General features: G+C 34.7%; 3 protein-coding genes across 9 annotated transcripts; 1 reads left to right on the top strand and 2 right to left on the bottom strand.

Annotated features, from left to right (window-relative positions):
- Window positions 1-1744: 1744 nt before the first annotated feature.
- LOC123866306 (uncharacterized oxidoreductase YrbE-like) lies at window positions 1745-5953 on the bottom strand. Of its 5 annotated transcripts, XM_045907769.1 has the most exons (8): window positions 5824-5928; window positions 5663-5736; window positions 5206-5302; window positions 3867-4115; window positions 3450-3757; window positions 2857-3096; window positions 2619-2774; window positions 1745-1992 (listed from the first exon to the last, which is right to left on the bottom strand). In XM_045907769.1, the coding sequence occupies exons 3-8, from the start codon at window positions 5283-5285 to the stop codon at window positions 1853-1855; spliced, it is 1173 nt and encodes a 390-aa protein (XP_045763725.1). In that variant the 5' UTR covers window positions 5286-5302; window positions 5663-5736; window positions 5824-5928; the 3' UTR covers window positions 1745-1852. The 5 variants fall into 5 exon arrangements, with proteins under 5 accessions (XP_045763725.1, XP_045763724.1, XP_045763722.1 ...); XM_045907768.1 differs by lacking the exon at window positions 5663-5736 and having other exon boundaries at window positions 5824-5953; XM_045907766.1 differs by having other exon boundaries at window positions 5663-5934.
- A 3897-nt stretch (window positions 5954-9850) lies between these two features.
- LOC123866304 (DEAD-box helicase Dbp80) lies at window positions 9851-11653 on the top strand. 3 transcript variants are annotated; one of them, XM_045907763.1, is made up of 2 exons: window positions 9851-10029; window positions 10151-11653. In XM_045907763.1, exon 2 carries the CDS (start codon window positions 10160-10162, stop codon window positions 11558-11560), a length of 1401 nt encoding a protein of 466 aa, XP_045763719.1. In that variant the 5' UTR covers window positions 9851-10029; window positions 10151-10159; the 3' UTR covers window positions 11561-11653. The 3 variants fall into 3 exon arrangements, with proteins under 3 accessions (XP_045763719.1, XP_045763717.1, XP_045763718.1); XM_045907761.1 differs by having other exon boundaries at window positions 9851-10046; XM_045907762.1 differs by having other exon boundaries at window positions 9851-10072; window positions 10149-11653.
- LOC123866310 (ER membrane protein complex subunit 10) lies at window positions 11653-13938 on the bottom strand. Its single transcript, XM_045907784.1, has 5 exons — window positions 13765-13938; window positions 13502-13669; window positions 12920-13194; window positions 12121-12217; window positions 11653-12047 (listed from the first exon to the last, which is right to left on the bottom strand). The coding sequence occupies exons 1-5, from the start codon at window positions 13810-13812 to the stop codon at window positions 11964-11966; spliced, it is 672 nt and encodes a 223-aa protein (XP_045763740.1). The 5' UTR covers window positions 13813-13938; the 3' UTR covers window positions 11653-11963.
- Window positions 13939-15431: the final 1493 nt, after the last annotated feature.

Raw genomic sequence — 15431 nt, 5'->3', positions numbered from 1 at the left:
AAGAGTTGTTTCTTGGGGCACTGTTTTTCAATTTAGAAGGTACCTTCCTACTGGAAAACTATTTTCCGCCACAAAGCTGAAAGCTGAAACGCAGCTTGGTGATCAAAAATGCGTACACGTAGGTACTTTATGATTAGGTATATTCTATTCTATTATAAACTATGAATTAGTGCTTTTGTAAATGTTTATAAATGAGATCTATTTACAATTATAGGTAGTGTTAGGTGGGATTTGTTGATAGTCTGTGCGTGGTCTAGCGCCCTTTGATGTTCTCCAAGAGTCTATGGTTTTGGCGGACTCTACACTCTCTGGTGACGCGTAAAATGGCGGGCAGTCCTTGTACTCTATTTGTCACTTAAATAAGCAAACATTAATTAAAAGTATGTTAAATTATATAAAAATGTTTTATCTCTTTTAGATGTTATATCTAAAGGTAGGCAATCTCGTATAAGATACCTACCTATCAAAGCGCACAAACGAAGCAAAAACGTGACTTCGAAGAAACGTAAAATAAGTTTTCATCTACGTGTTATTGTGGAAACACAATGACCGCAATCGCAACCTTACATCTTCATTTTCCTTCAAGTTTCTAGAGTTTGCACGGCACACCCTTCAAAGATAAATCTACCGACTATTTCACATACCTACCCTCTTCATAAATGTACTGACTGTTTCACTAAGTGAATATACATACATAATATATTTGGCAAGTAATATTGTGCAATGCCTCGTGAGATGAAAATTTCATTAACGCTGGACATGTTCAATTATCGGTCAGTAGGTAGTATTGGATGGGGTTGACTGATACCGCACTGGACTCTATTGATTGATAAATTGAGCCTGATAACTTGACATCAAGTAGGTTGTTTGCCTAGAATATGTTCTAGGAAGGAATCCCTTATAACTCTTCATAAACCTATTGCAGCTATAAATGGCCTTCTAATATGACTATTGAGGGCCTATGCAGCGCCCACATTAAATATTCTCGTATTGCACGTCTTGATGAGAAGATCTTTGAAGGGGATGTACCTAGAAGTTTATGCAAAGCTAGCTTCTTCTCACGAATTTCTTTGTGGGTTCAGGTTTTTATAGATTTGTAATTCCACAAGAAATGGCTAATAATAAGTTTTACGTAATAGAAATAGCTGGGTATTTTTGTTGTCACTCATGAAGGAAGCTCGCAGCTCGCGTCTCAACACGCCGGCCGCTAAAGCAGATATGCTTCTAAACCCGATTATCCTCCTGAAGTTTCCCTTGTGTTCAAAGTGAATGTATTGGAGCGGAATGTTCCACGTCAGAGGTAAAAGCAAGTATTCATGTTTAATTTCGGCCCCGTATGAAGGCCCGTAAAAAATCTTTTACCTGGACCCGAATTCCTCGGCAAGAATTGTTTCTTCAGACTTGGTTCAATTTTATAAAAAAAAATGTTTAGGTACTAGGTAGGTACGTAAGTACTTTTTATTTATATAGCAAACCTGGTGCTAAAAATTTTGTTAATAAATAATAATTAGTTAGTATAAAAAGCGAACCATTAGGTACCTACTTAACATTTTAATACACATAATTTTAATTAACATGTGAGGGGCATATTTACCTTCTAAAAGGCTCTTAATCCATTTTTCTTTTTATCAACAATAATTACCTAGATATTAAAAAAATATTTAGCTACAGATTTGCTGTAGAATTTCCTTAAACTTTGAGGTAAGTGAGGTAAGAGAGAGATGAGGGAAGTGAGGTAAGTTCATCGACTAAAAAATTATATACATATATCAAATAGATATAAATTAATTGGTACACAGATCTTTAAAACAACTTTAAATATTATATAAACACACAATTTACATTATGTACTTTAGGAGTATTCTGCCGGGATGTCATCCTTGCTCCAGTCTAATTCTATGGTCTTGCCATTCCGTGCGCTCTCTTCGGCAGCAGTGGCTATTTTGCTGACGGCTAGTGTCTGCCAACTGGTTACTTCAAGAGGCACTCCATCTGAAATGAAGTAATGCTACCATAAATTATTTGTACGTATAAAATACTTGTTTTGATTGACTGACTGGCTGGTCTACCAGCGCACAGCTTAACAATTGGGTTTAGAAATTTAAAATTTTCACATTCGTTTATTTTTATTTAAGAAAGGGTTTCTGGAAATGGCACCGCTAAGAGGAGTAAAAGGGGTGATTATTATGAAAATCCGTCGGTTTACATGGTATATTCATGAAAATTGGTATTTAGGCTTTGGCCAAAAATGAAGAAGTAGGTATCTACGTGTTTCAGGATTTTTTGAAATTCTAATCCCTACCACTGATTTTCAAAAATTCCACTCAAGTGAACTCGGGTGGGCTAGCTAGTATAATTTTATAAATTTATAGGAGTTAAGGTACGACAATAGTGCAACTGGTGGGGTTCGAACCGGCGACCTTTCGGATTTCAGTCCGCTCTTTTCATCGCTGAGCAGTTGAGGCTGTATGTATAGGTACCTATATTACATAGCGTTTGCATTTAACGTTTCAAAAGTACCTACATACTTGTAAAAGTTTAATTGAATAAAAATATTTTGAATTTTTTTTTTTTGAATAGGTAACAATTGGAACCAATAATAATAATGTTTTACGTACACTGTACTACATCCAAAAAGTGCTCAAGCTCACGCTGGTAAGCAATCTTGAAACGCGATGGGAATGAATAGTAGATAGGGTTCAACTTTATACCATCCTGTCCAATATAAGATTCAATAGAGTGAGCGGGTCTCTCGTTTTCTACCTTAATCATGCCTGCAATGATTTCATTAAGTGTTATAATCTTAATTACGATCTACCTAGAAATCCAAGTACACATATTTCTGAATACTATCACCTTTATTGCCAAAAACTTCCAATCTTTGATCATACCCGTATGCACTGAAACGACTATTGTCGCCAATAGCTACGGCGCCAGATGGAAACGTAAGAAGAAAAGCAATTGTGTCGAAGTCATCAATGGCCTTAACTTCAGGTATGAGCGCGGAAGCAGTGGCTTGTACACGGATGGGCAGCTCCCCGAGTACCCAACAGGACATATCGAAATCGTGCACCAAACAATCGTGAAATACACCACCTGCAGTTACAAATCACTATTTACAAAAATATTCAATAGGTAATTAACCAAAATATTCGGGAATAAAAATTAGGTAGAAGTAGTATCAAACTCTTGAATATTGAAAAATTAGAAAACGCAGTTCCAAAATCTAGTAACACAGTCGTAAATGCTATTAGCACCAACGCAGATACAGAAATAATTTACGAGTTTGAGTAGGTATAGGTACACTTTGGGATTTTCTAACATCAACATGATATAAGAAATCATTGGTTGATATAAGAAGTCATCGTCTCTTATAATTATGATAATCTTGACCAATTGTAAAATAGGCCACAACGATATTTTTTTTTAATTTTTTTAATTGCATTTACCTGAGCTTGCCAAGTAGTCAACAGAAGGCAGAGGCGAATCCCTCGCTGTGACTTTAACAATTTGAACATGGCCTACTTCTCCTTGTCTCACGCGGTCTCTAAGTGCTCTGTAAGCCGGATCGAAACGTCGATTGAAGGCAGCAAAAAGAACCCGTCCTTTAGCTTTAGCGGCTTCATAGCATTTTTTCGTTTCCTCGATAGTCTCAGCAATGGGCTTTTCACAGAAAACATCTTTATTGTTCGCAATAGAATTAACGACAATGTCATGATGCGTGTAAGTTGGGGAACTAATGAAGACAGTGGTAACTCTAAAAGTGAAATGATTCCGTATCATACACAAATTGAATTTTCATAAAAAATATCTGACTGCAGTAGGCCTAAGGTCACCCAATTTTCGTGATTTTTGTTAAAACTTACGACTTATCCTTGTAGACGCGTTCTGCGTTTTTCGACGTTAAGCAGACAACATCGTCACCAAGTTTCCAGTAGTTTATCAAATCAGTAAATTTTTCAGAACGATCATCCACAATATATTTCAGTATGATACGTGGATTGTGTACTATACTGCTCAAGTGGATGGACCCAGCACGACCGAGCCCAAAGATGGCAGCAACTACTGGTGCAACTGAAGCATTGCTTTCTTTGGCAGTTACGTTGTTTAAATACCTGATTAAAATAAAAGAACAATGTTGAAAATTTAAACAATAATAATGAACTTTAATAATTACAATATAAGTATGAAGTATAGGAACTTAATATATAAGTTACTAGATGATGCCCGCGGCTTCGTCCGCGTGGATTTGGGTTTTATAAAACTCCCGTAGGAACTCTTTGATTTTCCGGGGTAAAAAGTAGCCTATGTCCTTCCCCGGGCGATTAACTAACACTGTAGCAAATTTCATTGAAATCGTTAGACTGTTAGGCTGTGAAAAGCTAGCAGACAGACAGACAGACTTTCGCATTTGTAATATAAGTATAATATAATAATATACCTACAGGCTGGCCGGAGATGTGACGTCTAAAAGAAAAATTTAAATAACTTATATCAGGATTCAGGGTGTATCCAAATCACCCCTATGTAATACAGTGATTTTTAGTAGGTATTTTAGGAGATATGAATTTTTTTAATGATTTTTTCATAATTTCCATCAATCAGTTTCTAAAAAAAGTCTGCGAGAGTTATATTATACTTATAACTTTTAAAATAGACTCACGATTACCATTTTTATGATTTTCAACAACCTTTCCTTTCGAAGGTCTTTTACTGGCATAGTATTAATCTTTATCAAAGTAAAATAGTTGGTCATCTCAAGTATTTAATTTAGACCAAAATTGCCCTGTGCATCATTTAATTTAAAATAATATCTTTGGGAATATCACCAAATTAAAATAATGGTGAAATCGTAACTGCAGTCCGTGCATGCATCGGGATTGCGTCGCACTATAATGTATGATTTTTCTGATGGTTTACTAAAAATGGTGATGAATGCACCGTGAGTCATTGAGCTCTAGATAAAATTTAACAATTCCGATCATCAAAAGGAGTACAATTGTACCTACTTTGAATAAATGATTTTGACTTTGACTTGGAGCACAGTATGCGGAGGCTGGGGACAGAAGAAACTCCACTGCCGTCGTGGGTGGCATTACTTTTGTATTTGATGGAGATTTCCGGCAGATACTCCCGTTGTTATCTAACGCGTGCAGATAATAATATCATTTCACAATAAAATAAAATTAAAATAAGGTATCTTACTCAGTGTGTGCGAAGTCCACTTTTGAATAAGTAGCTTTAAAACCATATGGAGAAGGTCCCGCAAATTTCTTAGTAGCCATCACGGTTTATTCGATTTCTAAAACATGGTAAAATTAAATTTAAAATTTAAAAACCCCCGACACATTTTTATTAGAATTTGGCTGGACACTAATTTGTATTGGTCAGATAACTTTGTATTGGTAATAATTTGTATTGGTAACGGTCTAGTAAGAAAACTAGAAAAGAGATTATAACCTTTCAAACGGCTGAACCGTTTTTCATGGATTATAGCTAAGAACCCTCTCGATCAAGCCACCTTCCAAGCAAAAAAAAACTAATTTAAAATCGGTTCATTTTAGGTATTCTACAGAATGTCTTGGTATTCTATACAAAACCCGATTATACAGATTAGCGATAACATGTTGAAAAAGTGTACTATGTATGTACAAGTACTTACTTTGAATAAAATATTTGACTTTGACTTTGGACTTTAATATCCAAAGGGCCCGATGTCAGCTGGCAAAATTATACCTGAAGGTAAGTATATAGGTAGGCAAGTAAGTACCTATTTTCCTGTCGTTAGTTCTATGGTAAGGGGTACAAAATTTTCCTGGTTACCTTACTCTGTAAATCTGATAAACTGAAAACTATGTAAGTAGATAGTCCACTCAAGAGTTTGTGATATAACTGAACTATACTTAGCAATTATTAACCCGCAGCTGATTTTTCTTGTTTCTCTCTTTATCATGTTATTTTTCCATCTTCTAATCAATTATATCAATTATATTATATACTAAATCTTTAAAATTATAAATCCGATAATTGTTTGTTTGTTTATTATTTTTATTTCTGCTAAATTTTATTTAATTACTAAAGATTATAAAAGTGCGATGAAGGATGTGATGAAGGGCTCCGTAACGTCGAACAAGAAATAAGAATATGTACCTACTTTTACATATTTTATATAATAAAGGATTATCAATATAATAAAATAAATGTATCATGATTAAATTGCAGTTATTATTTATTTAAGTAATGGTTTTCAAAGTGGGTTTTTGTAGATTTTTCAACTACGTGATAACTCGCGCCCCGTTCCGTACTCGGGTATTTTTTCTGAGATTTTGGACGATAAATCAAAAATTATCACACTTCACACTAATATTATAAAGGCGAAAGTTTGTTTGTATGTGTGTTTGTGTGTGTGTGTATGTGTATGTTTGTTACTCCTTCACGCAAAAAGTACTAGACGGATTGGGCTGAAATTTAGGATGGAGATAGATTATACTCTGGATTAGCACAAAGGCTACTTTTTATCCCGGAATATCAAAGAGTTCCCACGGGATTTTTGAAAAACCTTCATCCACGCAAACGAAGTCACGGACATCAGCTAGTTAGTTAAGCATAAAAATAAATAAAATCTGTTTAAGAATGTACAAATAAAGCCCTTTCATATGATACCCCCTTTGGCAAAGTTATCTTACTTTAAAAATTGACTTTAGAGGTAATAACAGGCTAAAAACTGTACAAGTGCGAGTCAGACTCGCATACGAATGGTTCCGTTCCATCGTATAAGATATTTTAATATTTTTATGTGCAACACAGCAAGTTAATGACGACAGTGCCGTCTATATATGATTTGGTAAATTATTTTTTTCGTGAACATATTTAATTTTTTTTTTTGTGATGTAACCACAAATTCTCTGTTTCGGATTTATGCCCTTACTTGTGCTATAAGACCCACCTACCTACCTTTCGACACAAAAAACTCTAAGTATGTATAAGAAAACTAGAAAAGAGCTGATAACTTTCAAAAGGCTGAACCGATTTTCTTCGATTTCTAGCTAAGAACACTCTCGATTAAGCCACCTTTAAACAAAAAAAAACTAAATTAAAATCGGTTCATTCGTTTAGAAGCTATGATGCCACAGACAGATACACAGATACACACGTCAAACTTATAACACCCCTCTTTTTGGGTCGGGGCTTAAAAATAAAAAAGTTACGTTACTTTTTCTGCAAAAAATGTCCCACTTTTTGTCTACGTATTTAATATATTCGCAATCAGGAAAAAGGCAGGTATCTGGTAACATTTTTTAAGCTCTCTCCAACAACGGGTACAGAACTTTCATATCAAAATAACCTGAATCAATCTAGGTACGCGGGCGCAGTTGCGTGCAAAAATTAGTACCTACACTATAAAACGATGTTTATGATAAATAAATCTAACTGTTGATAATAATGTATTAACATTATCGTGGTTACATAAGATACACGAGCTAGAAAATATTGTGGTTATGATAAAATGTGAATTTACTAGGTCGAAGCCCTGATGATGTAGATAGAAGTGACCCAGTCAAGTACCACTCGAAACATTGCATTGACAATTGACATTATCAAAATTTTACTTGTGGTTACTGGAGTGGTAGCAGTAGGCATGACGTTTTGAAATCGATTAATAGAAAAATCGATTATTTAGAGTACTATAATCGATTTTAAGATCGATTTTGAATCCTACATCGATTCAATGAATCGATACATAAATCTCCCGAATCGGACCGATCAATTCAAAGAACTAGCGATAATTTTCCTAAACTGGCTGTGGTATTTAGTTTTTAATTTTTTGCTGTTTTCGGATGAATGTACGGTAATTCGAGCACATAATTTCAGATGATACGGCATACGGTAGGTTTTTCATTGCCGTATATTATATTAACATACGCTAATCCAATATCGTTTTGAATTAATTCACAAGGATACTCTTTAAGATTAATTAGGATTCCAATCAAGCCTTAAACGTTTTATATTTAGGTACCACACAGTAATACTGACTGTGAAAACTGGTTACTGGTTGCAACTATAAATAAGATTCTTTTGGCAAAGCAAGCCATCAGGATTCAAGCAAACTTAGTCCAGTCATTTGGTACTCAAAAAGGGGCTTCTGGAAAGTTTACCGGGAGTTATGCAAATTGGTGGTTTTATAGATTTCGACGTGCTCTTTCCGAATTTTCATTTTGCCACCTCGTATCTTTGCCGCTCGCGCCACCATCTTGGAAAAATGGCGTCCAAAAACAGTTTTTTGACGATAACTTTTTCCGACTCATTTTACGATGAAAATGGTTATATTTATATGGACACATTTTTTGTAGACTCAATAGTTTTAACGTACGAATGCCACAAAACCCACTCCAACACTCGTTTTGGCCAAATAACTCATTTCCACACCACCATGTTGTGGTAGAGTGAGTGGAGCGGTTCATTTTTATGGTATCTCCAGGAGACGATAGTCATCTTCAATTTTAGCTATCACTTTGTCCAGAGATAATTACTAACACTCTTCAGAATTCTGCTCGAGATAAAATAAACTCGAGTAAATAATATACTGCATCGCAGTTTTGATCTCATGTGCATGAGCCTTTTTTTGAATTTCAAACCCAAAGGATGCCAACGGGACCTGATTACTAAGCCTACGCTGTCATCCGTCCGTCCGTCCGTCTGTCTGTCAGCAGGCTGTATCTCATGAACCGTATTAGGTAGAGCCCAACTCGCACAGGAAGAGTTCCATAAAAGAAATAACGTAGCCGTCTACGTGCTGCTCCTGCTGCGTTTCCTGCATAGATAATATAGTGGGACAAGGATCTTTTGGCGCGTGGCCAAAATTGGAACTAACGCCGCCATCTTATGAAGTTGTTACTCCAGATTACTGGTCTGTGGTGCTGTCCCCTTTTATGTGGTGTTGTTATGTAAAAAATCTGAATTTCACTGGTTTTTTTAAATAAGTTATAGTCATTCCATATAGGTACATAACTTCACGATAATATATCTTGGTAATAAATACAGTATAAATGAGTCTACATCTTATAGCTATATTCAGCACTAGGTAAAATATAGTATTTGAGCAGATAAAAATGATAGGTTAACTACGAGTCCATGGCCTCTCAATGGTTTTTATTATTTTTTCCTTATGTGGAAACAGGAACTGCTTTTCTAATTTCTCATACAGTTAAAATTAGATTAAACTTAGATTTTCAACATTGGCATTTTCAACATATTCCGTAAAATTGAGGAGATTTTAATTGCTGGCAGCCTTTGTTCTACAACTACGCCCCCTGCATTATATCTCTATGCCCCCTGTCATTCAAGTAAAAAAAGAAAAAATCCTTGTCGCACTGTACCAGAGAGATTTATTTCCATAAGATATATCAGACTTTGTCTGTGTTGGTATTAGCTGGCGGGCGTGCTCTGCCTTTTTGGAGTGTTTTTTTTTGTTAAAACAGACTGGAAAGCGCTATAAGGGGGTGCAGTGCGTATGTCGGCGAGCGCCGGCACAGTCTGGGTCCGTACTTGTATTGTTTAACTAACTTGGTACAAATATCTACAAACTTGACATTAGCTTATCTTTGTAAAGCCAGACGAGAGAGAAAAAAAAAAGAGATATTTTTTTAGAGCGCTTTCCAGTGAGTTTTAACAAAAAAAAACACTCCAAACATGCAGAGCACGCCCGCCAGTTAACACCAACACAGACGAAGTCCAAAAGAGATATTTCATCCAAGCATTGCACCACTGTACACTCTGTGATCTGTCTGTGACTCACTGAGCTGTGACCATAGACTATTCGTATCTATATACCATGCTATATACCTACTGGGCTGTGACCATGCCATGCTGTGACTACAGTACAGTACCACAGTACAATCACCGACCAGAAGAAAAAGAGTATAATTTAATATTTATCCACTTTATCACAATATAAAGAGAAACTTGAGAAATAGAACAAGTTTTCCCTGAAAAAGACCGTATTAACTAGTGTTAATTTGAACTTTGAAGGTAGTTGGGACGAGAAGGTAACTATTTAAACTTAAGCTTACATAGAAAAGAAAGCCGTTTATCCATTCATTTGCTCAGTGAATTGTGATTCAGTTTTAGTAAAATATTGCTTTCGTTACAGGTTTAAAAGATGGCTAAACAATGGGGCCAAAAAGCTGAAGAATTGGAGATATCAAACAAAATTGCTGGTCTTGGGTTAGCAAAAAAAGGATCAAATCAAACATCAGATACTGAAGATGCTCCAGATGCTGCTAATCCCGCTGAGACTTCACTGTTAATGAAAATAATCAGACAAGGCCTTGTTGAATCTAAATTAGACATTGAAATTCAGAGAAAAGATCCAAATTCTCCATTGTATTCTGTAAAAACTTTTGAAGCTCTTCATTTAAAACCAAATTTACTTAAAGGTGTATATGCGATGGGTTTCAATGCTCCCTCTAAAATACAGGAAACTGCATTGCCCACACTTTTAGCAGATCCCCCACAGAATATGATTGCACAGTCTCAGTCTGGAACTGGAAAAACAGCTGCTTTTGTTTTAGCAATGTTAAGTAGGGTTGACCCGACTAAAAATTTTCCACAAGTTTTATGCCTCAGTCCTACCTATGAACTCGCCATACAAACAGGTGAAGTTGCAGCCAAGATGGCAAAATTCTGCCCTGAAATAAAGTTGAAGTATGCTGTTAGAGGAGAGGAACTACCTAAAGGGACTAAAATCACTGATCACATCCTTATTGGAACTCCAGGCAAGATGCTTGACTGGGGTTTGAAGTTTGGAATGTTTGATTTAAGCAAAATTAGAGTGTTTGTCTTAGATGAAGCTGATGTGATGATTCACCGTCAAGGCCATCAAGATCAATGTATCCGCATACATAAATGCTTACCAACAACGTGCCAAATGATGTTCTTTTCTGCAACATATGACAGTGCTGTTATGGAGTTTGCTGAAATTATTGTGCCTAATCCTATTATTATCAGGCTACTACGAGAAGAAGAATCATTAGACAACATAAAACAATATTATGTGAAGTGTAAAGGCCCAGAAGATAAATATAGAGCTATATGCAATATTTATGGAGTTATAACAATCGGCCAGGCAATCATATTTTGCCACACTAGAAAGACAGCTAGCTGGCTGTCAGAAAAAATGACAAAAGATGGACATTCTGTAGCTGTACTGTCTGGTGAATTAACAGTTGACCAGCGAATAGCAGTACTAGACAGATTTCGAGCTGGTCTTGAAAAAGTATTAATAACAACCAATGTATTGTCCAGAGGAATAGATGTTGAACAAGTAACTCTGGTTGTCAACTTTGATATGCCAATTGATTTGGACAAAAAAGCTGATTGTGAAACATATTTGCACAGGATTGGTCGCACAGGACGGTTTGGTAAAGCAGGTATAGCTATAAATTTGATTGATTCAGTTCAAGCGATGGAAATTTGTTTGGATATTGAATCACATTTTGGTAAGAAAATTCAATTGTTAGATATTGAAGATGCTGAGGAAATTGAGAAGATTGGTGCATAATGCTACTGTTTTAATTACTTTGCCTTGTAAGACATAATTTTTGAGTACATAAATGCATATTTTGGTTGAGCTTCTAAATAAAAAAATTTGTAAATGAACCTCTTTATTGAATTCGAAAAAACACTTCACTCTACATTATAGTACCTATACTATTAATATTAATTCACAAACATTTCTATGATTTTTCATGGCAACCAAATACTTTGAGGTTGGTTTTAGGTTATAATATATTTGATTAATATTTTTATAACTACTAGAAGTTAGAACCATACTGAAATATTATTTAGGTCTATGTTTGAACGCATGGTGAAACATCATAATAATGTTTGTGGTATACAGGTATTAATAGTAGGATTAAATAATAAATATATACATAATTAAATAAATTAAATATTAAGCTAGTTTATCTTGATGCTTGAGGGGCAGGTTCGGGATTTGTTGCACCAGATATCATTACAAAAATAGCAATGGGCACAATGTACATCCACTGAAACAAGAAAAAAGTATGTTACAGGCTACAGCAGCAATTACTTAATTACCTTGTTATCTGATAAACTTACATATTTGGCTAAGAATGATCTATTATCCTTCATATCACCCTTTTCTCTTGCTTCTCTTTCCCGTTCCAACTTCTGTATATATGTAGCTGTATCTGGACTGCAAAATAATCATAATATCAATACAGTACTCATTTTACATTTGAGAAGTGTTATACACTACTGTGTTATGAGGTGTCCATGATCAACCCATCACCGGCCCACTACTGAGTAGGGATCCCCTCCTAATGTTCTCCTTCACAGTTAAAGCAAGTGATATTTAATTGCTTCCAAATCTTAAAATGCGTATAACTGAAGTTTGAGGTGCGTGCCCAGGATCTAAACACACACGCATGCACGCACGCGCGCGCACACACACGCACACGCACACACACACACACACACACACACACACACGCACACACACACACCCAAAATAGAAGGCAGATATGCCATCTTACATCTAAAAAGCTGTTCAACTGCAAAAAAATTTTTTTGAGTTATGTCCAAAAACATTGGAATTTCCAGAATCTATAAATGTTTTTAAAAAAGAATGCTATGCAGGACCAAGGTTTTAGCTTGATCCTACATAGCAATCTATTTTAGAAACATCAGTTTTTCTAGATTCATATATCTATTCATATATATCTTTTTTGATAACTTTTGAATTATTTTTTTGCAGTTGATGACTTTTTAGATATAGGATAGCAGTTTAGTAAACAATAAAACTTCTACTTTTGAATTATCTACTACTTACTAATTACTAATTAGTAATTAGTAATTATTGTCTACTTTTGAATTAATTTTTGTGTTAACTACTTACACAGGGGCCTGATCCACATGACGAACATAGAAATTGGAATGAAGTGGGTACTCTGCCTTGTCATATTGCAACGTATGATTTTGTGGAGAATTGTTAACTTGGAAAGTGACTGCAATCACATCTCCATTAGGCAAAATCCATGCACTTATAACATCTGATAGTCTGTTCTCTAGAAACAATTTTGCTTTTACAGATGATTGAAACTCTACTTCTTTATTATCAGCAGATGTTACTACACTCCGTACTGAATAAAATCCATCAATATCAGCAAGTTCCTAGAACAAAAATAACACAACTTTTCTATAATTTAAGACAAGACGCTGCATGCTCATAAATTCAATAGCTTATTGAATGTAGGCCTTGGACATGTGTCATAACTCATAAGTGACAATAATAACTTATTCTGTGTTCATCTTGTGAGAATCTCTCATTTATCAGGATTAATGATTTGAAACAGCTTTATAGTCTTGAATGAACTGATAAACCACCACACTACACTGCTGAACTAACATTAACTTTTCCATTGTTGGTTAAATTTTGGAAACAGCAATATAAATTTACCTTATAATAATATATATTTACCTTGAGTTCAGCTAAATGATTTTTACTAAAAGAAATTTGACCTATAATAGCTGTTCCGGCCCGAATGCTTTTTAAAGAAATATTACCACGAGAACAAAACTTCTCATTTTTACAATTTATGTTGTGCTCCAGTTTAATGTTTAACCAGCCATCATAGTCAAGACAAACCTGAAAATTCAATTTTACTTAATTGTACAAACGTCCATGGTCCAAACAATATACAAAGTAAAAGCTATAATAATTCATTTTATTAAATATTTTACCGAATTTTTGAATAGACATATGAAAAGTAAACTAATAAAATACTTCATTATATTTTAAGAAGTTATGATTGTTGACAATAATGACTTAATTATTTTTTTAGTCAAAATTGATAAAAATGTGTGGCTCTCTTCTAAAATATCAATAATATTTTGAAAATAAATGTGAGTTGTGTAAACTGTATAGTGCGTTTCATTGAATAGTACCTATGGTGTTATGTTGGCACCCCTATATGTTGGGTGGTCATTGGCACCATATTGGCATGAGAAGACGCAGATTTTGTTTATTTTCACCATTTTCACTTGATTTTCATTTCATTCATTCAGGAAAATGAAAATGAAAATAAACAAAATCTGCATCTTATGCAAATATGGTGCCAATGACCACCCAACAGACAGGGGTGCCAACATAAAGCCATAGGTACTATTCGAGGAAACGCACTATAGGAGAAATTTTAAATTTGTTTTTTTAATTAACTGGTTTTACAGCTCTGGATTCTAGCCTTTTTAAACCTGGTATTTTAAAATTACAGTGTCATGAATTTAATGCTGCAGTTCAAAATCCAAAGAGCATACCACTGCAGCATTTTTCGATACAACTATAACTTCACAAGTACCGATTATCACATTCACACTCTTTTTTTTTTAATGAGCACAAACAATGTTAAAAGTTTACTAGTTTGTGCCAATAAAGCTATCAAAATATTGTACCTAGTTACTACCTACAGATAGCGTACGAGTTGAATGCAGTGGGGGCCTGAGGTAAAGGGCGGGAGCATCTCCCCCATGGAGTATAATAGTTATCTGTGAAGTAGTCATTACATACCTACTCTTTGCTCTTTGCTGTGATTAGAGAGTATGTAATCAATTTATCACTGACCACTGTGTGTTCTCAGAACAAATACCAACCTGCCTCGAATAATTATTAATTATTATTGGTTGTAACTAGAGTATAAATGTTCCTTGGTTGTAACCTATCGGGGTAATTCTACCGAGTGATGAAAATAAAAAAATAAAATTTTATTTAACAATATCAACTTTTTGTTGGGTTATTATTATAAGTTTTAATGTAATAATCATCTAAAAAATTGAAACAGAGATCAATAACAATAATATTTTGAAATAATCGCATATTTTGGTTTTTTCATATCGACAGGAGTGACATAAATTTCGCCATGAGTGACAGGAATTTTCTTAAAATTACAAATTTATGTAAGAATGCAAAAAAAATAACCAGGCTTAATTGTTTTTGGTGTCAACAGTCTTAATATGTCAATTTCAGGAAGTGAAATTTAGTTAAAAACTATTTAAAAAAATCAACAAACATGTTCTACGGAAATGACGTACTTAAACATAAGATTCCTGTGGAATAAGATCCTGAAATTAGAATCATTACAAAATATCATTTTTTCGTCTGGCGAAGCAAAAAAAGTTTTTAAAACATGTTTTATGACATTATCGAACGTATCATACTAATTATATTTTATTTTTTGGTTTGCATTTTCCAGTTTGAAAAATATCAGAAGTACCCTCACATTCAAAGGTTGATCTGTAAAAAATTTCAACCCTGGACGTGACGTCCGCGTCACGTCCCATAGCGACAGCTATTGGGTTCCTGTATATTCCTATATTATGATTGGTTCTGCAGATACCAACTGTGAATGGGTTGG

This window comes from Maniola jurtina, chromosome 6 (assembly GCF_905333055.1).
Source record: "Maniola jurtina chromosome 6, ilManJurt1.1, whole genome shotgun sequence".
Taxonomy (NCBI): domain Eukaryota; kingdom Metazoa; phylum Arthropoda; class Insecta; order Lepidoptera; family Nymphalidae; genus Maniola; species Maniola jurtina.
This window is presented reverse-complemented; position numbering and strand designations above follow the sequence as displayed.